This window comes from Mytilus edulis, chromosome 1 (assembly GCF_963676685.1).
Source record: "Mytilus edulis chromosome 1, xbMytEdul2.2, whole genome shotgun sequence".
In the NCBI taxonomy this organism is placed as follows: domain Eukaryota; kingdom Metazoa; phylum Mollusca; class Bivalvia; order Mytilida; family Mytilidae; genus Mytilus; species Mytilus edulis.
Window position 1 is genome coordinate 100,761,368 of NC_092344.1, and position 27,030 is coordinate 100,788,397.

Genomic DNA, 27,030 nt, shown 5'->3' on the forward strand with positions numbered 1-27,030 from the left:
TATTCATCTTCAACTATAATACTTTTTTTTCGGAATGACTTTTATTATTATTTCTTATTCTACTCTTTCCTGGCTCATAAGTGCCATTTTTAGTATTATTACTTGAGCATGTTATTAAACTTTTTCTTTACTCCACATGATCCAATTGGATGTTTACACTTTTTATTTATTACATTATGCAATATAATACATGTTTTTTATAATCACTTTAAACTCACTGATGACAAGTGCTCAGTATATAAGAAAACTTGTTTAACCAGTGGAACATATTTCACAGACAAGGAACTTATTTCACCAGGTGAGGAACAAATTTCACAAATCCAGAACTTATTCCACCAGGTAAGGAACAAATCTCACAAACATGGAACTTATTTCACTAGGTAAGGAACAAATTTCACCAACCCAGAACTTATTTCACCAAGTAAAGTGTGGAACTTATTTCATAGAGATGGAACAAATCATATAGAAATTGTCTGTGAAAAAAGTTCTCCCAGAACATATTTCCTGTGAAATTAGTTCCACTGGAACTTTTTTCACAGGAACAAATTTTGGCTCACACAAATCTATCTGTGTTATGCGGATGGTATGTACCGGTATATATTTGGCGTATCCTATTTCACAGAACCTTGTGAAATATTGTCCCATCAACTAGTATGTAAGTTACTCGCAATCAATATATACCTGACTTTAATTATAAAATGTTTCACAAAGGTAAAACAAATTTGCATAATTTATCAAAGGGAGGTAATTATGAGCAATTTATATTTTAAAGATATTGATATAATATATTCCTGAATCTATTTCATAGTAAAATATTTCCTTGAATCTTCATTTATATAACAAGATGACTTACAACATGAATTTTTAATAAGACAGATACTATTTCACAGGTAAATACTATCCAGCTGTTAAGGTAAGAGTTCCATATGTCATCCCACCCAAAAAGTTGAAAAAATATATGTAATTGATTTATATTTAATGTACCATATTAATAAATTTATTTTACAAGTTATTAATTAAGATTTGTGGAAAATGCGGGTGTCAAACAGAAATAAGGAGTGTCACTTCTTGGAACAGGTACATATGTGCAATAAAAATTAATATAAAATATAATAATATAAAAGTAATGCAACTATATGTCTACCTTTACGTTTAATTTATATTTGTACTGAGATCTGAAAACAACTCACTTTTACATGTATTTCACTTACCTTATTTAATCATGATATTATTTCACAATTACGATCTTTGGAATTATTTCTGGTTTTCTTTCTTATGTTTATTGATAATTTTCTCTTTTAAAGAATGATATATACTTGATTTTTTTCAGGAAATTTTTTCAATGATAATTTATGAAATATTTTTTTTTACAAAATAGGTTTAATTCAAATACAATGCGCGACATATCAGAACAGGAGCAATTAAAGGATTTAATTTTAATTAGATTGAATACAATATTATTATTTCATAGTATTTGTAAAGGATTTTTTTTTTTATAACTATTCAATAAGTTAACTACCCAGATAGAATTTCACAGGAAAGGAAAAAATATCCCAGGGAAATATTTCCTCCGGATAAAAAAAAATAACAACAACTACTGTGACATTTTTTCCTCTGGATCAAATTTCACCCGGATATAATATTGTTTTCCACAGTTGCTTACAAAATTTGTACATGTACCAAAAGAAATGATTTTTTTATTATGCAGATATTACTTTTTGGAACAATAAATTAATAAAGAAAATAACTTTTACAATATTGATATTCATGCGTTAATCGTTGGTGTTCCTCTGAAAGGAAATTTATACAGAGAAGAAGCAACTTGAAGGAACAGTGACAATACCAGTTTCCATCCCTTAACCTCAGGAGTTCCATCAAAACAACAATTCATGGAAACCGCTAGGTAGGCCTAATGCAAATCAACTTATCAAGTTTATTCTTGCACAGAGGCATCATTTGATTATTAGGTTTAGTAAGTTTTATGTATTTCTTACTTATTAAATATTTTTGTCATCAATTTTTTTTATGACAAGTTGATTACTAAGTGCCTTAATCTAAAAATAAAATAAAATGCGGAAATGATGGAAGGGATAGGAATGCGGCATAAATATATTATGATCTATTATTGCCCTTTACCGTCAGTCATTTTCGGTTAATGTTAGCTTCAAAATATCCTTATCATGATTTATTATAGGTCTCAAATAATTATATTTACCTTTATTTTTGGTAAATTTTTTATTATCTACAAAAAAATGTTCCTTACATGTACAATGATGTATATATAAAATTTGTCAAGCACCAAAAATTACCATTTGTCATTTATCAAATATTTTTACTGTTATTCATCACGAAGTAACCCCATTACGACCTTGTTCATCTTCTACCATTAGGGAGTTGACCTCATATTTGAGTGTTTTAATAACTTCACTTGGTGAAACAGGAGGCTTCTCCAATGAATAAATTTAAAAAAAATATAAAATATTTAATACTATTTACACTAAAATTTGGCAAGCTGGTGTCCAGTTAGGCTGCATCTTTGTGCAGGGCACACTGGGTAATCTGGCCCTGAACTCCTCGAGTGTTGGTACGGCTGCTACTGTGTCTGGCAGAAGGTTCCAGTCTCTTATAGAGCGTGGGGGAAGGAGTTGATGTATACTTCCTTTGTTACTGTGTCTGGCAGTAGGTTCCAGTCTCTGATAGAGTGTGGGAAAAAGGAGTTGTTGTATACTTCCTTAGTAGGTCTTATCTGTCTAAGTCTGTGGCCACCCCTTGTTCTGTTGTCCCCAGATGTGTAGTAGATAGCTGGTTGTATCTCTACAAGTTGGTTCTGGATTTTGGAACAAAGGACGAGTCACTGATTCATTTGTCTTTGCTGTATGGTATCCATCTGGTGTTGGTCTAAAAGTTCAGTGACACAGCCTGGGGAAGTGTCGGTGTACTGGTTATATACAAAACGTGCTGCTTTGAGCTGTACCCATTCAAGGTCTTTGATCAGTGTGGTTGGATGGGGTCCCACACTCCGTACTCGATCGATGGTCTGATCAGTGCACAATAGGCCATGTTTTTGACAGAATGCTTACAACGGCCAAGGTTCCTGCAGAGAAAACCGAGGATCCTGGTTGCTTTTCCGGTGATGTTATTTATGTGTTTATACCACTGTAGGTCTTGACTAATGAAAACTCAAAGGTATTTTCCACTATCAACAACTTCTAGTTGGTGTCCATGCAGGGTGTAATTTGTTGGCAGGGTGTGACACTTGTTAAAGATCCTCATGACAGTGCAATTTTCTGGATGAAAACACATCTGCCACATGTGTTCCCATTCCTCCAGGGCATGGAGGTCTTTCTGGAGAGTTGCTGCATCATCAGGATTTCTAATTTTCTTGTAGACCAGGCTATTGTCTGCAAACAATCTTACGTCTGAGGATGTTCAATCTGGCATGTCGTTGATAAATGTCTATTCCTGAAGTCTCAGTCCAATATTACCAAAAGGTAACAGAAGAAACTTAGCTAAATGAAAATGATAAAGAATAAGATAAATTAACAACAAAGGACTTCTAGCAGTAGTTGATATGCCCACTCCACAATTAAACTGATTGAAAGATTATAGATATAGGAAGATGTGGTATGCAAGGAGACAACTCTCCATTCAAATCACAATTTATAGAATTAAACCATTATACATTGTAAGTTGCGGTCTGGTCTTTAAAACAGAGTATTGGTTCACACTGATCAGCAAGCTATAAAGTGCCACAAAAATTTACTAGTTTAAAACCATTCAAACAAGAAAACCAACGGTCTAATTTATATAAAAAACAAGAAACGAGAAACACTTATGAATCACATCAACAAAGGACAACTACTGAACATAATGACTTCATCTTTATATGAAAATCAATCACAATTCCTCCAGTTAGGGGTTAAGTATCATACCATCATAAAATATACATTTTTGTACAAGAAGAACATAATTTCATGGTTACCAATTTTCAGAGATATTGAATTTTGTTGTTTTGCCAAAGTCTGCATACTAGCCTTAATATAATTACTACTTCATTAAACATCTAAATTCAAGGGTTACCTTTACCAAGAAAATCCACAAAATTTGGTATTCCACAGTACTTTTCTTCCGTGGTTACAGTTTGTTTACCTCTTATTTTTGTGATGTCATCTGCATCATCTTTACTAAAATTGTCATATATCATATAAATATCATTGAATATATATGCATGAAATAAAATATTGGGCCTATTTTCCTATACAGAAGCAAAAAGGGCGTCATAATTATCAAAAGTCTCGGAAGTACAAATGCTACCTACATTTCCATGCAGTTCTAACTGCAAACAAACTTTTATAAAAATTGAAAATTATGACAAAATTATGTTTTCTATGCCTGAAATGTTTAGATAAGGTCTGTATCTCAATCAATGTGGAGAGGGCTTACATAGACTTTGCCTGTTGCCCAGTCCAAGTCAATTTACATGAATAAAAGACTTTAAACTTAACTATCTCAAACAATCAATCAACCATTTCCCATGAAAACAATTTAAATCTGCATCTGTAGAGTGATATTAGTGTGTCAGCTGTTAACATTGAATTTAATTTTAGATATTTCCTTTGTAGCTACTACTCTAATGGGATTCAAATTTTATGACAGATATTATTAAGTACCTACACTTTGACTTACATGTTCTGTTATATATAAAATTATTTTACAGATCAATATATAAAACATGGCTTTGTGGATATGGATAGTTACATTACTGTTTGTTACTGGAATTATAGCCACTCATAAATGGGATGAAAATGGCTATGTGTTTTTCTGTCTGTGTATGGGTAAGTTTGAATCACTCATTTGTATGCTATTAACCTTATAATAATGGTTCAATAACCTCAATCAGCATTAATTTGTTGTGATTAGGTCAGTATTTTAGTTACCATAAGTAAAACAATCATGTAATATTGCATCATTGTAAGACTAACATCTGACTCTCACAACTTTGTCAACAATTAATCATGATGCCATGACAAACCAAAAAGATAAGAGTAAAAGGCAAGATTTCTAATCTCTGGTAATCTATATTATAATTTGAATTAGATAGAGATAATCTGATAATGAGAAAAATGTTTTGAATGACAAAAAGCGCCCTATTCTATTTTTCCCCAAAATAAACCGTATAGGTGTTATTTCCCTTAAATGGCATTTTTTTTTTACAGTTTAAATGTTTTTGCCTATTTCTGTGACTTAAGGGCATAACAACAACAACAACAACAACAATACTTTATTTTAAGAGGGTTACACAGTTAGCTATATAACTAATCTTCCCTGGGGCCCTCATCATGAGAAATCAAACAAAATGCAAACATATACATTGCATACATTAGTATAAAAAGTCAAGTATGATAATAATGTTTAATACAACTTGATAAAATGTGATGAAAAAAATAAACATGATGACATGATCAGTTTTTAATATTATTGATATAGCTAGGTTGATTTCAATAAATGATCTGTTATTTTGTATTTGAAAGAATTCAATACAGTTTTGATCCCGTATTTACATTTTGATAAAAATTTCCATATAGACTATTTTTTACCTGATTAACTCAAATATGTAATAAAAAATATACCTTCATGTGCTACTTTTCTTTTTGAGTAAAATAAGGTTGAAATTTTGTATATTTGCTCAAAATTTGGATTTGTGGCTGTATTTTCCTTTTCAAAAGAAAGACATAACTTTTTTTGTTTTAAAAGATAAACACAAATTGTTTTTTGTTGAATAATTTGTAATTTCTGTATTTTATAAGTATCCTAAAAATTTATAAATTTTTTTATTCAGAAATAACTCAAATTTATCAAATGTTCATGAATGTAGAAAAAACATCATTTTTGTCTGTATATTTATCAAATTTAAAACATATAATGGCAATCTTTACTTTTAATATCATGAAGGAAGAAAATTTTGATAATGATTTTAATTGTTTCTTTTTTTTTCTTCCAATTTATGGTTTCAAGGTTTGGTCTAATATGCTTGAAGAAAATGAATATAATTCATTGTTAAAAAGAATAAGAGTTATTGTATTGACAATTCTTGTTTATTGGATACATGTTTAGCAAAGAGTTCTTATTTAGTTAGTTATTTTTATATGGATGATTAATTTAATTTGTTTTGTTGAGACAATGAGAATAATTACCATTATTTATTATATACACAGGAAGATTTGGTAATCAGGCAGACCATTTCCTCGGAGGATTATCATTTACCAAGTCAGTCAATCGTACTCTTGTTTTACCAGCATTTAGAACATATGTAAGGCCAGTATTGATTACCTGTTTATAAAAATCTTAAAACACTGATGTGATACTCATTATTTTACCTATGTATATTAAAGTATGTAAATAAACTCATCATAGATACCAGGACTAAATTTTGTATATACGCCAGACGTGCGTTTCATCTACAAAAGACTCATCTGTGACATCAGTCCAAAAAAGTTAAAAAGGCCAAATAAAGTACGAAGTTGAAGAGCAAGTGTTAATGATAGAAAGTTCATATAATAAAATAAGTGCTAAAAATATAATTTTATTGAAAATTCCCTTATCAATTGGAATTTTGAAGAAGCATTACATATCGATTTAAATTTTGTTTGTTTAATAGATTGTTAAGCAATGATCACTTCTGAGAAAAATCACTGATTTCGAATCAGTTGTGTTTTGTTTTTGTTTTTGTTTTTTATTGTCATCTTGAAACATAATTCTTGTAAATATAATATATACACATATGATAAGATGTAACATTAATAACTGAATAATAACATGAACATCCATAACTCATTTCAAGATAAACAAGTAATTGACATACTGCTTTTCATATAATCATGTCTTAGGCATTGTACATTATTTTCGTAATTTGCATTGTGGTTGCCTCCTTTTCCATATGAAATCCATATACTATCACTTCTTGTATCTAGAAAAACATACCTTTTGATGAATGGTTTAAAGTAGAACCATTAGAAGAGTATCACAAAGTTATATTAGCAGAAGACTTTATGGCAGAACTTGCCCCTGAACACTGGCCTGTAGGAGAGAGAACTGGATTTTGTTATGCACCAAGGGGTGGAACCTGTGAAATGAAGAATGGTATTTACATATTACATTATTAAAAATGAATTACTAACATATTGTTATTTGATGAACTGTATATTACATGGTCATTGCACTTATATTTAGGAATACTGTGTATTCATTTATTTTCGTGGATACCAATTTTCGTGGATTGAGGAAAACTTGCATATTCATTGATATTTAAATTCATGGTTTTGGCAAAGTCTGCATACATTCGTTTAGAAAATTTGTAATTCGTTATGAACATTTAAATTTGTGGTTCCCCTGTACCCACGAAATCCACAAAAATTGGTATCCAATGAATATAATAATTAATTCACAGTATTATATTAAATGAGTATTGTTAACCACTAATTTTCCTATAAAGCTTTTATTGTGTGTCAAATATTTTAAAATCAACTGTCTTCAATTTAAAGTCATATTTTATACCATGGAATAGTGCACACTAACTATTGGTAGCATTGCTCAGGGACTAAAAAATTGTAATACAATAAAACTTCTCTAAACCTAGTCCTGACTTAACCAGAAACCTGTCTTAACCCAGTACAGTCCTAACAGAACACAAAACTTGTTTCAACCCAGTCTGGACTTAACCTGAAACCTGTCTAAACCCAGGTCTGACTTAACTTAACAGGCTGAACAGGACACATAATGATTATTAATTTGTTTTCTTGTAAGTTTGAATAATTTATCAAATAATTTTTTGTGAACAATAAGAATTATCATTCTTTTTGGCATAGTTTTAACAGTATAATCAGATATTTGATACTTTGTAGGTAATCCATTTACAAACTTCTGGGATGAATATGGTGTTGATTTTGATGAGATTCACCCACTACAGGCATACTATGCTGACACACAGAATTTTATGGATTTGTAAGTTTGCTAAAACAATTTAAGAAAGAATACGACTGACAAACTGACAAACAAGCAAACAAATAAATATTTTATTGACAATCATGACACCCAAAACGAGAGGAATAATGATAATCATAATTTTGAAACATAATTACAGAATAAATGATACCTTTATCACTTCAAATTAACTTCTCTGTTCAAATGCAAAGAGGTAATTGCTTAAAATTACTTATTATCGTAAGTAAGATATAAGTTAAATATATTTTGTTGCCCCTTTGCTTTTAAGAATAGGTAGATAGATGTAGGAAGATGTGGTATGAGTGCCAATGAGACAACTCTCCATCCAAATAACAATTTATAAAAGTAAACCATTACAGGTCAAGGCCTTGAACAAGGAGTCTTGGCTCACACCTAACAGCAAGCTATAAAAGGCCCCAAAAATTACTAGTGTAAAACCATTCAAACGGGAAAACCAACGGACTAATCTATAGAAAAACAAGAAACAAGTATGAACTACATAAACAGACTACAACTACTGTACATCAGATTCCTAACTTAGGACAGATGCAAATATTTGCAGCGGGATTTACCGTTTTAATGGTATGAAACCTTCTCCCTCCCTTTTCTGAAACAATAGTATAACATCACAAAAAAGAAAAACACACTATTAAATATCAATTGGAAGGCTTCACTCAATCAAAAAACGCAAATTAACACAAAATGAAGGAATAAATTTGATCTGCGATACCTGAATGCAAATGCATAGTTCATAAAAATTATAAGGGATAAATAATTAAGGTCAAAAGTCTGCAATTACTTGATTATTTTTTCAGCTTATTATACATAGAACATGTATCAGATTATGATTGTTTTCATTTCTATGCTTTTGAAGACAGTACATTTATATTTATTATTTAAGTATTTTTTTTTTCACAAAAAAGGGTCTGTTCACAGTTTACTATATTAGCTTGATTGCTCAATTTCTAGCCTCTACACCAACATAAAACATTAAGATATTTCAAAAGATCATCAGGCTGTTTGTCATCAGCATTCAGTTAATTCAGACAAACATTAAACAGGACTTATGACAAAAGGAGTCATTTACAAATCTTCCAGTGATAAAATAAGCTATTTCTAAGCAATCACATGTATTGTAAGTCTTTCATGACTATTGTTGATTCATCTATTTTCATGGGTATCAATTGTCGTTGATTGAGGAAAACTAACACTTTAAAGGATTTTCAATTTCGAGGTTTTGCTAGTCTACATACAAGCCTATAAAAAATTTCTAATTTGTTGAACGTTTTAATTAGTGGTTCCCCTGTACCCATGAAATCCACGAAAATTAGTATCCAATGAAAAATAACGTTTCCACCATAATTTATGTTGACTTTTATTGTAATTGGTTTAGGTATCCACCAGATAAGTATCCAGTACTTGCTTTGAGAGGTGCTCCAGCAGCCTTTCCTGTGGCAGAAGAAGATGTTCCTTTACAAAAATATATACAGTGGTCAGATAAGATACAGGACGAAATAGATCATCATATCCACAAACTGTTTAATGATGACCCATATGTTGGTATACACCTACGCAATGGAGCAGATTGGGTAATAATATGTTTGTATTACTGGTATATTAATATTAGAAAGTTTGTTAGTAATGACCTACTATGGCCATGACATGATCAATGTTCTAAGATAATTTTATTTCTTTTCTCCATTACAAAATCAATTGAACATTTAAGAACAACATAACTTCCAAGTCAGCAAAAACTGCAGAAAGTTTTACTAGGCAGGTACTGGAAAGTAAACATCAGTATGTTAATGATGTTTTGTTATAAAAAAATGAAAGATCCTCTATGAATAAATCAAATTTTGTTAAGAATAAAAGATAAATATGACTGCCAGTGTCCAATACTTTTCATATTTGTCAGTTCTCTCTGTTTTTTCTGAAACTTGGCTCATAAGCATGACTTTTCAAGTTTTATATAAATAATAATTTGTAGACAATTTACAAAAAAAATATATTTATTGTTTGGTATGCATAGGAGGAATAATGCAATATACCATCCTAATGCACCTCTGGTCTGGTCTTTTCTGAAATTTTGGCCAATCTTTACAAAATATGTTTAATCTATGGCTATATATGCATAGACTGTTCTATATTTTTAAGTTCCAAATTACAGATCAAATGAAAACTTGCACACAAATGCAAATCTGAATTTTATTTAGTCATTTAAAATATTTCCTCCCCCCAAAAAATAACAAAATTCTTGACTGATTGCTTGCTACCTTACTTTAGGGAGCTGTATTTAAGTTAATGAGTTCATGAAAAGATGTTATACTTGTCTTTTGCATGGATACCAAGTAAGCTCTATTTTTAGCTCACCTGGCCCGAAGGGCCAAGTGAGCTTTTCTCACCACTTGGCGTCCGTCGTCCGTCGTCGTCCGTCGTCGTCCGTCGTCGTCCGTCGTCGTCCGTCGTCGTCGTCGTTAACAATTTACATTTTGAACTTCTTCTAGAGAACCACTGAATGGAATGGAACCAAACATGGCATGAATGTTCCTTATGAGGTGCTGACCAAGTGTTGTTACTTTGTAGCCGATCCATCATCCAAGATGGCCGCCAGCGGGGGACTTAGTTTAACATAGGACCCTATGGGAAATGCATACAAATGACTTCTTTTAGAGAACCACTGAATGGAATACAACCAAACATAGCATGAATGTTCCTTATGGGGTGCTGACCAAGTGTTGTTACTTTGTAGCCGATCCATCATCCAAGATGGCCGCCAGCGGGGGACTTAGTTTAACATAGGACCCTATGGGAAATGCATACAAATGACTTCTTCTAGAGAACCACTAAATGGAATGAAACCAAACATAGCATGAATGTTCCTTATGGAGTGCTGACCAAGTGTTGTTACTTTGTAGCCGATCCATCATCCAAGATGGCCGCCAGCGGGGGACTTAGTTTAACATAGGACCCTATGGGAAATGCATACAAATGACTTCTTTTAGAGAACCACTAAATGGAATGAAACCAAACATGGCATGAATGTTCCTTATGAGGTGCTGACCAAGTGTTGTTACTTTGTTGCCGATCCATCATCCAAGATGGCCGCCAGCCAGGGACTTAGTTTAACATAGGACCCTATGGGAAATGCATACAAATGACTTCTTTTAGAGAACCACTGAATGGAATAAAACCAAACATAGCATGAATGTTCCTTATGGGGTGCTGACCAAGTGTTGTTACTTTGTAGCCGATCCATCATCCAAGATGGCCGCCAGCCGGGGACTTAGTTTAACATAGGACCCTATGGGAAATGCATACAAATGACTTCTTCTAGAGAACCACTATATGGAATGAAACCAAACATAGCATGAATGTTCCTTATGGAGTGCTGACCAAGTGTTGTTACTTTGTAGCCGATCCATCATCCAAGATGGCCGCCAGCAGGGGACTTAGTTTAACATAGGACCCTATGGGAAATGCATATAAATGACTTCTTTTGATCTCTTTTAGAGAACCACTAAATGGAATAAAACCAAACATTGCATGAATGTTCCTTATGAGGTGCTGACCAAGTGTTGTTACTTTGTAGCCGATCCATCATCCAAGATGGCCCCTAGCAGGGGACTTAGTTTAACATAGGACCCTATGGGAAATGCATACAAATGACTTCTTTTAGAGAACCACTGAATGGAATAAAACCAAACATGGCATGAATGTTCCTTATGAGGTGCTGACCAAGTGTTGTTACTTTGTAGCCGATCCGTCATCCAAGATGGTTGCCAGTGGGGGACTTTTGAATGAAATTAAACATGTTCCTTTCCTTATAAATGAGGTTGTGTTGTCACTTTTAGCCAAATTTTATATTTTTTTATATGATTTCAAAAACCCAAGTAGAATCAGGTGAGCGATACAGGCTCTTGAGAGCCTCTAGTTTATATGATTCCAAAGGGGTACTTTTTATCTATTTTTAGCTCACCTGGCCCGAAGGGCCAAGTGAGCTTTTCTCACCACTTGGCGTCCGTCGTCCGTCGTCCGTCGTCCGTCGTCGTCGTCGTCGTTAACAATTTACATTTTGAACTTCTTCTAGAGAACCACTGAATGGAATGGAACCAAACATGACATGAATGTTCCTTATGAGGTGCTGACCAAGTGTTGTTACTTTGTAGCCGATCAATCATCCAAGATGGCCGCCAGCGGGGGACTTAGTTTAACATAGGACGCTATGGGAAATGCATACAAATGACTTCTTTTAGAGAACCATTGAATGGAATGAAACCAAACATGGCATGAATGTTCCTTATGAGGTGCTGACCAAGTGTTGTTACTTTGTTGCCGATCCATCATCCAAGATGGCCGCCAGCCGGGGACTTAGTTTAACATAGGACCCTATGGGAAATGCATACAAATGACTTCTTTTAGAGAACCACTGAATGGAATAAAACCAAACATAGCATGAATTATCCTTATGGGGTGCTGACCAAGTGTTGTTACTTTGTAGCCGATCCATCATCCAAGATGGCCGCCAGCGGGGGACTTAGTTTAACATAGGACCCTATGGGAAATGCATACAAATGACTTCTTCTAGAGAACCACTAAATGGAATGAAACCAAACATAGCATGAATGTTCCTTATGGAGTGCTGACCAAGTGTTGTTACTTTGTAGCCGATCCATTATCCAAGATGGCCACCAGCGGGGACTTAGTTTAACATAGGACCCTATTGGAAATGCATACAAATGACTTCTTTTAGTGAACCACTGAATGGAATGAAACCAAACATGGCATGAATGTTCCTTATGTGGTGCTGACCAAGTGTTGTTACTTTGCAGCCGATCCATCATCAAAGATGGCCGCCAGCAGGGGACTTAGTTTAACATAGGACCCTATGGGAAATGCATACAAATGACTTCTTTTAGAGAACCACTGAATGGAATAAAACCAAACATAGCATGAATGTTCCTTATGGGGTGCTGACCAAGTGTTGTTACTTTGTAGCCGATCCATCATCCAAGATTGCCGCCAGCGGGGGACTTAGTTTAACATAGGACCCTATGGGAAATGCATACAAATGACTTCTTTTAGAGAACCACTGAATGGAATGAAACCAAACATGGCATGAATGTTCCTTATGAGGTGCTGACCAAGTGTTGTTACTTTGTTGCTGATCCATCATCCAAGATGGATGCCAGCCGGGGACTTAGTTTAACATAGGACCCTATTGGAAATGCATACAAATCACTTCTTCTAGTGAACCACTGAATGGAATGAAACCAAACATGGCATGAATGTTCCTTATGGGGTGCTGACCAAGTGTTGTTACTTTGTAGCTGATCCATCATCCAAGATGGCCGCCAGCGTGGGACTTAGTTTAACATAGGACCCTATGGGAAATGCATACAAATGACTTCTTTTAGAGAACCACTGAATGGAATGAAATCAAACATGGCATGAATGTTCCTAATGTGGTGCTGACCAAGTGTTGTTACTTTGTAGCCGATCCATTATCCAAGATTGCCGCCAGCGGGGGACTTAGTTTAACATAGGACCCTAAGGGAAATGCATACAAATGACTTCTTTTAGAGAACCACTGAATGGAATAAAACCAAACATTGCATGAATGTTCCTTATGAGGTGCTGACCAAGTGTTGTTACTTTGTAGCCGATCCATCATCCAAGATGGCCGCCAGCAGGGGACTTAGTTTAACATAGGACCCTATGGGAAATGCATACAAATGACTTCTTTTAGAGAACCACTGAATGGAATAAAACCAAACATGACATGAATGTTCCTTATGAGGTGCTGACCAAGTGTTGTTACTTTGTAGCCGATCCGTCATCCAAGATGGCCACCAGTGGGGGACTTTTGAATGAAATTAAACATGTTCCTTTCCTTATAAATGAGGTTGTGTTGTCACTTTTAGCCAAATTTTATATTTTTTTATATGATTTCAAAAACCCAAGTAGAATCAGGTGAGCGATACAGGCTCTTGAGAGCCTCTAGTTATTCTTATTCTTTTTCTTCATAAGCAATAAAACAAAATGGAAGAAAACTGCAGGTGTTTTTAGAAAAGCTAAATTGTGTCGGTTGCTCAGTTACTTTTTATTGCTGTTCAGCAATAGTTTGCTTTATGGTTTATTGTAGGGTGTCATATGACCTTGACATAAGTTGAATGCTCTCAAGATTTAGTATTATGTCTTGTGTTAAAAAGCTACATGAAATTTCAGCAATATTATTAAAAGTAAATAGAGCTGCTTTAAGGAATCTATCAGGTAGACTAGTCAGTTGATATTGAGCTAAAAAAAAACCACACACACTATCTAGAGGACAATTAACCCTAAATGAACACTTGTTGTTTGTTTTATAGGAAAGAGCATGTGAACATGCTAAAGATCAGATGAGATATATGGCATCACCACAATGTCTTGGGTATAAAAATTATGAAAAACTACCAGCAAATCTTTGTTATCCATCCACAACAGAAGTTTTAAGGTAAAGTACCATAAAATGGTTTTTTTTAATTTATGAAATTTTATATGCTTTTAGAACTCATTGAAATGTATATATTGACAGTATGATAAATATATATGTTGCATTTATACTATCAGAGCTACAATTAATTAAAAATAGATCAGAAATTATAAAATGCACATAAGATGTGAAAAACTAATGAATCCGGTCCTACAGTTTTGTTTAAAAGTGATGTAACAAAATAAAATACAAAATGCCTGTGCCAATATGAAAGTTGTTGTCCATTCGTTGGATGTGTTTTGTTATTTGATTTTGCCATTTGATTGGGGACTTTCGTTTTGAATTTTCCTCGTAATTGTGTATTTTTTTACCAGTCTTTGTTGAGATTGGAACTAGAATACATGACCACAGACTGGATGCATCACTAACTTTAAATATTTTACTTCATCAGTGAATCTTGAAATCAAGGTTTATGTTCCTGTAAACAGTTCACTTCATAATAGACATGTTTACTTAGTTTCAAATTGATGTGAGCATAAACCACCGAAGTTCAAATGATAACCTACTTTAACCAAAACTTTATCATGGTATTGGACTGACAGCCTAACAGACAGAGGGATGTTCACACACACACACACCAGAAAAAAATATTATGACCCTCTTCAAAATCCGTTTTTCATGATGCAAAATGGTACTTTTGATATAATTCATACATCACTAAAACTTAAATGATTATTAAATCAAACCCTAAAGAAGTCCCCCTGTATTTTTTTCATTTTATTAATACAGAATTTTTTTTTTTTGTAATTTTAAACAAAATTCTTTCAACAAAATTTTAAGTATAGCAATTTGTTTTTATTAAATTTCTTATGTTCATAAAAATCAGAAATACTGCTCAATGATGTTCACTCAACCATAAAGCAAATATATATTCTTTATGTTTTAGAATAATCAAAACCTATTCTCATTTTATCTGATTTCAGACTTACCAAAAAAGTTGTTGAAGAAACTAAAGTCAAACATTTATTCATTGCAACAGACCAGAAGAATTTAATGAATGAATTAAAAGAAGTTTTAGGTTCAGAAGTAAGCTATTTATCTTTATCTTACTTTTATCTCTGGATATTTATCTACCAACAATTAATTCTTTACAATATCAGGCCTGAGAACACAGTTATTTCATAGTGCAATTCTTTTAGACAATAAATTCAAATCGCACCTGCTCTTTCTCAAAAAGATTTTGACAGTAGGTACTGCTAGTGGGACAAATATAATCAAATTTATAGAAACTTCCACCAGCTCTTACTCAAAATATTGACAATGCTGTGTTAAGGGGGTCTAAAATTCAGTTTGACAGCTTCCGACGTAATAAAATTTGACCTTTTTTAACCTGACCAAATCACTACTTAACATAAAGATTCAGCACCCAAATTTTTATAACATGTATTACATCCCCCTACTTAATATTTCATGCATTAAATATCAAGAAATAAATTGGGAAAGTGTATCAAATAAAAAATGCAAGATATACACTGTTCACAGTAGGGACTATATTCATAGACAACGAAAACCAAAGGGCATTAACTGTGTCCTTGGACCATTTACACCAATAATTTTTAGTATTGAGTGATATTCAAGAAAAGTTATATAGCGGTAGTTTGATATAAAAAAAGATATGGAAAATGAATTTTTAACCCTGTCTTTCTTTTTATGTCATTCCCAAGCTAGAAAAAGTGTGATCAGTTATGAAAAAAAACGAGTAATGGGAAGAAGTCGTTTACCAGAGTGGTAGGCATAAACTTTATCTGAAAAGCCTTTTTAGTTCAAACATGGCAACAGTGGCGGATCCAGGAATTTTCATAAGTGGGGGCCCACTGACTGACCTAAGAGGGGGCCCGCTCCAGTCAGGCTTCAGTGATTCCCTATATAAGCAACCAAATTTTTCCCCAAAAAGGGGGGCCCGGGCCCCTTGGGCCCTCCCCCCTAAATCCACCTCTGGGCAATAATTCTTGAATGGCTCTTTGTGGAATTGTTATATCTCAGAGGAGTTTAAAATTTATCAGCTTTTTGTCAAATGTATAAATTTCTCCATTCAAAATGTTTAATGGAGGTGCAAATTATGAAAATTCATATAGTGTGAAAGTACTTTAATTTGTGGGTATCAATTTTGGCAATATTTACATGTTCATGGGTTTTTAAATTTGTGGATTTTAGTTTTCTAAAAAAAAAAAAATTGAAAAATTAAAGCCTTTAGAAACGAAGATTGAAGGAAATTGCAAAGTAAACATTGACCCCAGTAGAGTAAATCGTAGTGGGCGATATCTTTTTGCGCCAAAAAGTAACTCATTTGCGGCACAACTTAATTGCGCCAATACTTCTTTTGCGCCACCTAATTTTCAAAACTTGCGCCAATAAAATAATCATCTAATTGCGCCAATTTTATTCATTTTTATTTATATATAAAAACTAAATGATTGAATGCCCTCGATCCTCCTTTATACGGGCTTGGGAGCGGCAGTTTGAGGGTCGCTCTTTTGCACGCAGTTCTCAAAATTTGACGTTCTAATTTCTGGATATTTGTTTTATGAATATGATCTTATTCTCCATTCAAAATAATTGTAAAGGATTTATCTGTGAATAACCTAGCACAACACGACTTAACTGTACATCTCCACCTTATTTCTCCAGTTTTCTTTACAAATGCCTGACGGATTTGTGTTCTTCAACAATGATGACCGGTTTTTCTCTATCAGACTCTATGTTCCTGAATGGTATATAAGACATCTTGACTCGTGAAAAAATATTCTATTACTAAACAATTTATTTTTTGGTGAGTTAAGTGGAAAGGTTAATTATAGTACATGTATGATATAAGTAAAACATGTACAGGTATGATGTGGGTAAAACATATTTACAGGTAAATGTGGCGCAATTTCATTTAATTTATTGGCGCAATTAATACCATTAAAATAATAGAGAGTGGCGCAATTAATACCTTTTCATAACTGCAATTGGCGCAAATTGATTCTGCCCATCGTAGTGATAACACTAATTAACCCATGATAAAGTGATCAACAGATTAAAGACCATCAAAGGTGTTTATTAGGCCATAAACATGTCACCTAAAGAAAACAGTAACATAAACAAATGCTATAAACATATAATAATTCTTCTTATCAAAATCAAGCCCAGCATGAAATTATTATTTCCCATAAGTACCATAACTATGAGGATATAAAATGAACACTTTATCATACCATGGAAGTAATATTTAAAAGGAATAACATCGACTAATTATCATGTATTAACGGCCTGCAGAGCCCTGTACTAAAGTCATATGATTTTATCCAATTATAGTCTCAGCGGTAAGACCCCTTTGGTTATTACTATCTGTGATACCGCGGTTGTAAAATGGCATCTGGAATTTCTTATCAGTCACATGATTTTATCGAGTCCGGTAATTATAAAGTACCTGTGTGAAATCCGAGGTTTATTAATAAGAAGGTGGCGCTGTATCATATAAAACCTGTACCTTCAGAAAGAAGTCGTATGATGTAAAAAACTGAAAAACGGCCGAGAATTGTTCAAACTACAGCAGTTTAGCATGGAAAATTATATATAATTTAGCATATTTTTGCTTTCTACCGTTTGTTTTAAACTGTTTTAAAAGTATTTTCCGGTTAAAAGCGGATCCCGAGTTAAACAGTTAAATACCGATGAATCGATCAGGTTTCACATGATGTTTAACAAAATAATGTAGGCAAATCTAGACATAATTTTTTTTACTGTTGAAATGTGCAAAGTTTATTGAGATTGAAAAAAGGATAGTTACTTTCAAGTATTAAATTTATCTACATGTATATGTCATAAATGTCATTACATTATTGAAACTGAACAACTAAAAAGTGGATAAAATTTTCGTAAATATATATATATTTTTTACAAATGTTTATTTCACTTTTTCACTTTTACACAAATTAGTTTATGTATCAAGAACTTAAATTGAAGGATAGAACCGTTTAGAATTGTGAATATTTTAATTGACTAATACACGAAAGACTTAGATTTTTTGCGAATTAAATAAAGGGGGTCCAAACGTATTTTTTTAACAATCATCTTCTTAACTTACGGAAATGGTTTTTTAACTGTCTGTAAATATTAAAATTGAAAATGACCCAGCCTTGTTCTCCAATTACGTATGTGATAGCTGTCGGTTTAAATTATTAAGATCAAACTAACCAAAAATAGGAAAAAAATGGACTAAAAGAAAAATTGAACGAATGACTCTATTCGGCAGGGTACATCAACGGAATGTAACGAATGGACTATTCGGGTTACTTCGCACGTATATATGACAAAAACTTGTCTGTTCGTAATTCTCCGTGAACACGAAAATGACCGATAAGTGTCAGTGATTTGATCGATCACATGCGGAGAATCAACTTCCATGCCAGATATTGAACCAATTAACGAGTTATCGAAAGATGGGCGGTAACGCAGATGAAACCTTTGAAGTGATGAAGATGTTATTCCTTTTAATATTACTTCCATGATCATACTAGCATATCAATACTGGAAATCTGACTTTCATTGATAAAAAATATTTTTTAATAGAATTAAAAGATCAAAAGTTGTACAGTTTAGGTTATAAAGATTAAATGGGTATAATCCTGCATGCGGTTGTAGTTCTGTGACTGCTATTAAAGTATTCTCAGATTTGGCGTTATTCAATATATTCTCTAGATCATATCAGTAGTCAAACCTACTGATGGGGATCTTGATTTGGACAATGGTTGTTTTATTTCATTGGACACTTAAATTCATAGATAAAGTCATCCACGAAAACCATGAAAATTGATACCCCATGAATAAAAGTACTTTCACAGTATTGAAAATAAACATTGAATGCTTGCTTGAAATCCCCCTCCCCCCAAAAAAATTACCAAATTTGTTTTCTCAATGTTCTATTAATGAATCAGCAATTATTATTTTTTTCTGATTTTTTTTTCTTTTTCAGATCAACATTGTCCATTTAGATCCACATCTTCCTATTATAGACATTGGAATATTACAGAAATCTGAGCATTTTATAGGAAACTGTGTATCATCCTTTACTTCATCTGTTACCAGAGACCGACTAGTAAAGGAAAAACCAACATCATTTTGGGGATACAGCTGATTGACTAGTCATAAAAAAAATTCTGTTTAACATTCCAATTTCTATGGAACATTCTCCATCCTTATGCAATACTACTATGCAACTGCGCTCTTGCATGATGGACATCATATTCATGCTGATTTGCCTATTTATTTATTTGTCCATCTATTTTTATATGATTTATTATTTCTAATGTCATGTATTATATATCACTGAATTGAACCACTTAAAATTTTTTATCTATTATTAAACAAATTTGTATGAAACTCATACCCACATGCCTTTTATATGTTTGTCCTTTTAGGCTTTAAAGTGAAACTTTGGGATTTTTTACCTATCATCTTGATATGTTTTTCATAACATAAAAACATATTCACCAAGTTTGATTTTTTTATGTACACAAATCAAGAAGAAATTTGAAGATTATTAATTTCATTCTGAAAGGGGCATGCCAGGAGTGAAATTAATTTCATTCAAAAATAACTTTAGTGATTTTTGTTTAATTCATTTACCATTATCTAGACTGTTGAGGATTTAGAACTTGACATAATGTTTTGTTAATTGTTTATTTGCAAGTCAATATGTTAACCTCTAGTTGTCATGTCTGGTTTTATTTTGGGTTGCTGTCCCAGTCAAGTATACCCTGTGACATCATACTATTTATAATTTAATTATATAATAAGATATGTAATTTTTAAACATATTTAAGTCTCCAAAACAAAGTTTGAAAGACTTATTGTTTTGCCCAGAACATAAATTGTGGTGAAATCAGGGTTTTTGTTTGTACATTGGGCTATTTTAAGGGATACTTTTGGGGGCCAAAAGAAATGAGGGATTTTCTATAGAACCCTATGGAAATATTTTTTAAATATTTAAATAATTATAACTTGAAAATGGTTAGCGATAGACACTGAGGATCTTCAGGAATGACCATTGAAACATATGGACTACTTTCAGGTCAAACAGTCAATGGTTACTTATTGACATTTTTTTACCCAATTTTCACAAAATACTTAAAATATTGGAAAATCTTATTAAGTGAAAATACTCTAGATGATAAAGCAAATTGATGACAAATTGAATAAATAATAATAGAGTTCTCAGGGCTTGATACTTATGGGGACTTTGACTCTGTTGCAATTATTTCTTGTGTAACATGCTTTTTTGTTATTTAATATACTATTGCTATAGTGTGCAATCTAGTTTCTCTTGCAAATTTGTATTCCTCCTATACTCAATAACATTGATTAGGTGTGATAGATAGGTGAACTTAAAAATGAAAATCATGAGTATAATTTGATACTTTAATCTTCCAACAAAGTGGTAGCAATTATATATGCATCATTAATTTAATATTTTAGTGTTGAATGTTGATTCTGAAGTTTTCAAAACGTAACATTGATTTATAAATGTTTAAAATTTACAACAAATCGTTTTTAGAAAGATTAGAACTTGTTCTAAATCTTTACTTAGGCACCGACCTCCCTAACAACATGACAGGTTAGCTACTGTTAGTAAATGTACTTTTAAAATTATAACAAACCAATGCATTGTTTATTAGTTAATTCCCCATCAATCATCATGTCTATTTTAGTCATTTGAATTTTTATTAGAAGTGAATATATATTTTTGCAATCCAGAAAGAATCCATATTTCAATAAAATAAGTTTTTTTTTATTCTTTTTATGTTGAAAAGAAAATTTTCAATGCCCTGTGTTGAAAAATACTTTAAAAAAATTATCAAAAGGCACTACAACTTAATCTTCAATGTCATATATAACCTCTTTTTCAACTTACAAAATGCCCCAAAACAACATTTTTAGATTTATTTTTTTGACATTTTAAAGTTCTTAGCTGCTGGTCCAGATTTTATGTCTTACACGGATAGTTTGTAACATTTAATAGAAGAATTTTTGATTTGCAATTTTTTAATTTTTTTGAAACATGTTCAGAACAGGCAACATTATTTGGATAAGATATAAAAAGCAGTTTATATAAAATTGTGTAAATTAAGAGACCCATGTTATTTAATTTGAGCTTATTTTATCCTCATACTGGAAAAACATATTTCCTTCTAAAGACCTGCTGTCAGTAATGAAATTTCAGCAACAGTGCTTTATTAATGTTCATTTTCCCCCACAATACCATAATATGAAATTATTCCAACTACTCATCAAATCTTTCCATGAGTGATTTTCATCACTTTGATTGATATATTAGATTTTAATCATTAAATGAAAAAGCTGAATAAGAGTTGTAAAAAAAATGCTGTTGAAAATATTTAAAAACAAAACCCTGACTATTATGTGCATTTGTGTTGCATCATTACTAAGAGATTGAAATGTGAGACGATAACGTATAGCTGGTTATTTCTGCGGGTGTAAAATTTCATGATTTTCATTAAATAAGGTATACAAAATATTTTGGCATTATTATCAATGCCTTTGCATTGCACTTTTAAATTGGCAGAATTTATTTTTGCGATTTGATTCTATCCTTGAAAATAGGCGAAAATTTACACCCTGCTAAAATAACATACTTTATGGTGGGTTTTACAGTCTTTGCATTTGGCATATACCAAAAGTGATAGGACTTTAAGCAAACATCAATCAACCAATTAATGGTAATTCAAATAAATGGTAACAGTCTTAATTTCTACCTTCCAGCATCAACAATTTGGTTTCTGAAGAAAATCTTTTGAGCCATTAGGAATACCTTTGTCAAACTTGACTTGATAATGCCCCATAAGAAGAATAAGATAACTACATATTTTTGGGTCAAAGAGATTGTTTTTTAAATCATATGTTAAAGATGCTCCATGTGGTGAGGAAGACCCCTATTGGTTTAGGGGTTGGTAGGATAAAGGTCACAACAGTTATAGACAGATCGAAATTTAGGCACGGTACCGGTATTAGTTTCTTGATTCTATGCTTTTAGTACCTCTTGGGATGGAGAGCCATACATCAGATATTTACCATGGTTAAAAATTTACCTCCGATTAAACAAGACCTTTTGTTTAAGGTCAAAAGTCCAGTTTACAGCAGCAATAAATAGACTGAAATTAGGGCAAATATTACAAATCTTTTAGATCACAACTTGGCTTATGCACCAATAGTGTTTCTATGGTTTTAAAAATTTAATGTTGTGTAATTACATTGTTGCATGTTTGCCATGTTTTAGGCCTAAAATCTTTTAAAGGAGAAGGTACATTTTAGTTTTTAGTTGCCAAAAAAATTTAATCAACATTTACTAATTTGAACTTTTATGAACTTTCAATCATGTAAATATTTGTTTCAGTGTAAAGCTATCATTTGACTGGTGTACTGTAATAAATCAGTTTAAAATATGAGCAATTGAAATGTAGAATGTTTACATGAAATCCTGTTGTAAACTAATTTTTATTGAGCCTGCAACTTTTGTTGCAGAAAGCTCGACATAGGGATAGTGATCTGGTGGTGGTGGCGTTAGCTAACTTCTTAAAAGCTTTATATTTAATAAGGTGGAAGACCTTTGTATATGGACAATGATGGATGCCTCATGTTACGAAGTTTCCGTCAGACACATGTATAATGTCCTTGACCACATTTTCATGATTCAGTGACTACTTGAAAAAAGGTTAAGATTTTTTGTAATGTTAAATTCTCTCTTATTATAAATAAAGGCAACAGTAGTATACCGCTGTTCAAAACTCATAAATCCATGGACAAAAAACAAAATCGGGTAATTAACTAAAACTGAGGGATAGTAATAGGATAACGATATTTAGTATGTGCGTACCTTGCAAGGTCCTCATGCCCGTCAGACAGTTTTCACTTGACCTCGACCTCATTTCATGGATCAGTGAACAAGGTTAAGTTTTTGTGGTCATGTCCATATCTCAGATACTTTAAGCAATAGGTCTAGTATATTCAGTGTATGGAAGGACTGTAATGTGTACATGTCCAACTGCAGGTGTCATCTGACCTTGACCTCATTTTCATGGTTCAGTGGTTATAGCTAAAATTTTGTGTTTTGGTCTGTTTTTCTTATACTGTATGCAATAGGTCTACTATATTTGGTGTATGGAATGATTGAAAGGTGAACATGTCTAGCTGGAAGGTGTCATCTGACCTTGACCTCATTTTTATGGTTCAGTGGTCAAAATTAAGTTTTTGAGTTTTGGTCTTTTTAGCTCACCTGTCCCGAAGGGACAAGTGAGCTTATGCCATCACTTAGCGTCCATCGTCGTCTGTCGTCTGTCGTCGTAAACTATTTCAAGAATCTTCTCCTCTGAAACTACTGGGCCAAATACTTTCAAACTTTAACTGAATGTTCCTTAGGGTATCTTATTTATAAATTATATCCGAAGTTTTGATCTATCAACAAACATGGTCGCCATTGCTAAAAATAGAACATAGGGGTCAAATGCAGTTTTTGGCTTATAACTCAAAAACCAAAGCATTTAGAGCAAATCTGACATGGGGTAATATTGTTTATCAGGTCAAGATCTATCTGCCCTGAAATTTTCAGATGAATCAGACCACCTGTTGTTGGGTTGCTGCCCCTGAATTGGTAGTTTTAAGGAAATTTTGCTGTTTTTGGTTATTATCTTGAATATTATTATAGATAGAGATAAACTGTAAACAGGAATAATGTTCAGCAAAGTAAGATTTACAAATAAGTCAACATGACGGAAATGGTCAGTTGACCCCTTTAGGAGTTATTGCCCTTTATAGTCAATTTTTAACCATTTTTCGTAAATCTTAGTAATCTTTTACAAAACTCTTCTCCTCTGAAACTACTGGGCCAAATACTTCTAAACTTTAACTGAATGTTCCTTATGGTATCTAGTTTGTCAATTGTATCGGAAGTTGTGATCTATCAACAAACATGGTCGCCATTGCTAAAAATAGAACATAGGGGTCAAATGCAGTTTTTGGCTTATAACTCAAAAACCAAAGCATTTAGAGCAAATCTGACATGGGATATTATTGTTTATCAGGTCAAGATCTATCTGCCCTGAAATTTTCAGATGAATCAGACAACCTGTTGTTGGGTTACTGCCCCTGAATTGGTAATTTTAAAGAAATTTTGCTGTTTTTGGTTATTATCTTGAATATTATTATAGATAGAGATAAACTGTAAACAGCAATAATGTTCAGCAAAGTAAGATTTACAAATAAGTCAACATGACGGAAATGGTCAGTTGACCCCTTAAGGAGTTATTGCCCTTTATAGACTTTTTTCACAATTTGTTCATCATGTTGACTTACTTTAAAAAATCTTCTCCTTTGAAACTGCTGTATCAATTTCAGCCAAATTTAGGCTAAATGAGTTTCAGAGTATCTAGTATAAATTTTATATTTTATTTCCTTGTATGTCAAGAAACATAGCTCCTATGGCTAAAATAGAACATAGGAGAAAATGATTATGTTTTTTTGGCTTTTGAAGAAAATAGGACGATCCAAAAAACATTTAAATAAATTGAAAAGCCAAAATAATCATTGATGAGAGATTTAACCAAAAGAATTAAGGTGAGCGATTCAGGCTCTTGAGAGCCTCTTGTTTTCTAATACTTATTGCAATAGTTCATTTATCATAATGTTATTATTTATCTTTGTGTTACCTGATTTTGGCACAGCTTTCAAGATTTTGATACAACTGAAGCCTAAAACAAAACAGGGTAGAACATCTTTTGTTTCTATGAATTTCTGGAAATAAATATTTTACAAGTCACATTTTATGCCCCATCTACAATAGTAGAGGGGCATTATGTTTTCTGGTCTGTGGCTCTGTTTGTCCATCCGTTGGTTCGTCTGTTCGTTCGTCCGTCCGTTTTTTTATTTGACCTAGAGCTCATTTTCACGGTTCATTGCTCGGTGTTAAGTTTTTGTGTTTTTGTCTGTTTTACTTAACATTTAAGCAATAGGTCAACTATATTTGTTGTATGGAATAATTGTTAGCTATACATGCCTGCCTGGCATGGTTCATCTGACCTTGACCCCATTTTCATGGTTCATTGGTCAGTGTTTAGTTTTCTTGGTTAAGTTTATTTGACAGTTGTAATAAAGCTTTATATTTAGGACTATCAACATAATATCAATAATTAGTAGAGAAAGCAAGACATTTCAGCGTGGACACTCTTGTTGTGGTAAGTTGCTGTATTTGTAGTTAATTCTTGTAATGTTTTGTTTATATTAGAATAACTCTGGTATAAGTACTTACAGTCTTGACTTCTAGGTTTTGTTTAATTTTATTGTATTTTTTATGTTTCCCTTGTTTTCAAGGAATCAATTGAGATTTTTATAATATTATCCTTATGATGTATTAACATAATTATTAAGTTGTATAGGAACTAACCCATTTGTATGACTAAGACTGATTGATAGGTGGGATTAACTCAACTTTTAGCACTATTGTGCTATTTGGTGCCAGTCAATTTTTATTTGTGGAGGAAGCTGAAATGCCACTGAAAGAATCATGACCTTCAGTAGAAAATAATGACAATCCTAGTCAATAAATATTGGAGTCGACCCCACCTGCTCCACGTAGGATACAAACTCATAATCTCAGTGTTGACAGGCTGGTAATACAATAGTTTAACTACTTGGATCACTGAGCCACAGAGGCCAACTACCCAACATTACCTGGAATATTTTCCTTTCTTGTTAAGCTATATGATGTGTGATAACCATACCATGGACATATTTTCTAGGTCTGATCTAAATAATTTACCTACCTAGATTTATATTTCACCTGCAAGTATTTAGAAAAAAGGATGATTTAAGGGCTCCACTGTTTAGATCTCAAATTTATTTGTCTATGTCTCATCACAAATTGTTGAAGATATGATAAATGTTAAGCTGGTAAATGGACCCATAACATGACCTTAGACTCCTTAGTAGTTAAATTTAGCCAGGTTTGTTTTGTTAACCAACATCTTAGTCTGACATAGTCTTTGAATTTGTAATATCTGATGTAACTATATTTCAGCAGTATGGTAATGCAGAGATCATCAGTCAATCTACATCTGATAAGATAATTATTGAATATTGTTATGAGTTTTAAAATATTTATGACTATATTATGTTTACTTTTATTGTTCATTTTTTAATATTGATTAACAATATATTAAATAAACATAATATTATGCTAAATTTTTTTTTTAATTTTCAGAATCAAAAAGATTTAAAAACAGTTTAAATGAACACTCCATTTATCATAATGTTATTATTTATCTTTGTGTTACCTAATTATTTTGGCACAGCTTTCAAGATTTTGATACAACTGAAGCCTAAAACAAAACAGGGCAGAACATCTTTTGTTTCTCTAAATTTCTGGAAATAAATATTTTACAAGTCACATTTTATGCCCCATCTACAATAGTAGAGGGGCATTTCTACAATAGTAGAGGGGCATTATG

General features: G+C 32.5%; 1 protein-coding gene across 4 annotated transcripts; it reads left to right on the plus strand.

The window, feature by feature from the left end:
- Positions 1 to 1,798: 1,798 nt before the first annotated feature.
- LOC139498181 (GDP-fucose protein O-fucosyltransferase 1-like) lies at positions 1,799 to 26,764 on the plus strand. Of its 4 annotated transcripts, none has more exons than XM_071286535.1 (9): positions 1,799 to 1,903; positions 4,718 to 4,835; positions 6,216 to 6,310; positions 6,972 to 7,140; positions 7,902 to 8,001; positions 9,395 to 9,590; positions 14,367 to 14,491; positions 15,454 to 15,556; positions 19,488 to 26,764. In XM_071286535.1, exons 2-9 carry the CDS (start codon positions 4,733 to 4,735, stop codon positions 19,647 to 19,649), a joined length of 1,053 nt encoding a protein of 350 aa, XP_071142636.1. In that variant the 5' UTR covers positions 1,799 to 1,903; positions 4,718 to 4,732; the 3' UTR covers positions 19,650 to 26,764. The 4 variants fall into 4 exon arrangements, with proteins under 4 accessions (XP_071142636.1, XP_071142629.1, XP_071142650.1 ...); XM_071286528.1 differs by having other exon boundaries at positions 1,841 to 1,972; XM_071286549.1 differs by lacking the exon at positions 1,799 to 1,903 and adding an exon at positions 2,915 to 3,130.
- The last annotated feature ends 266 nt before the right edge of the window (positions 26,765 to 27,030 follow it).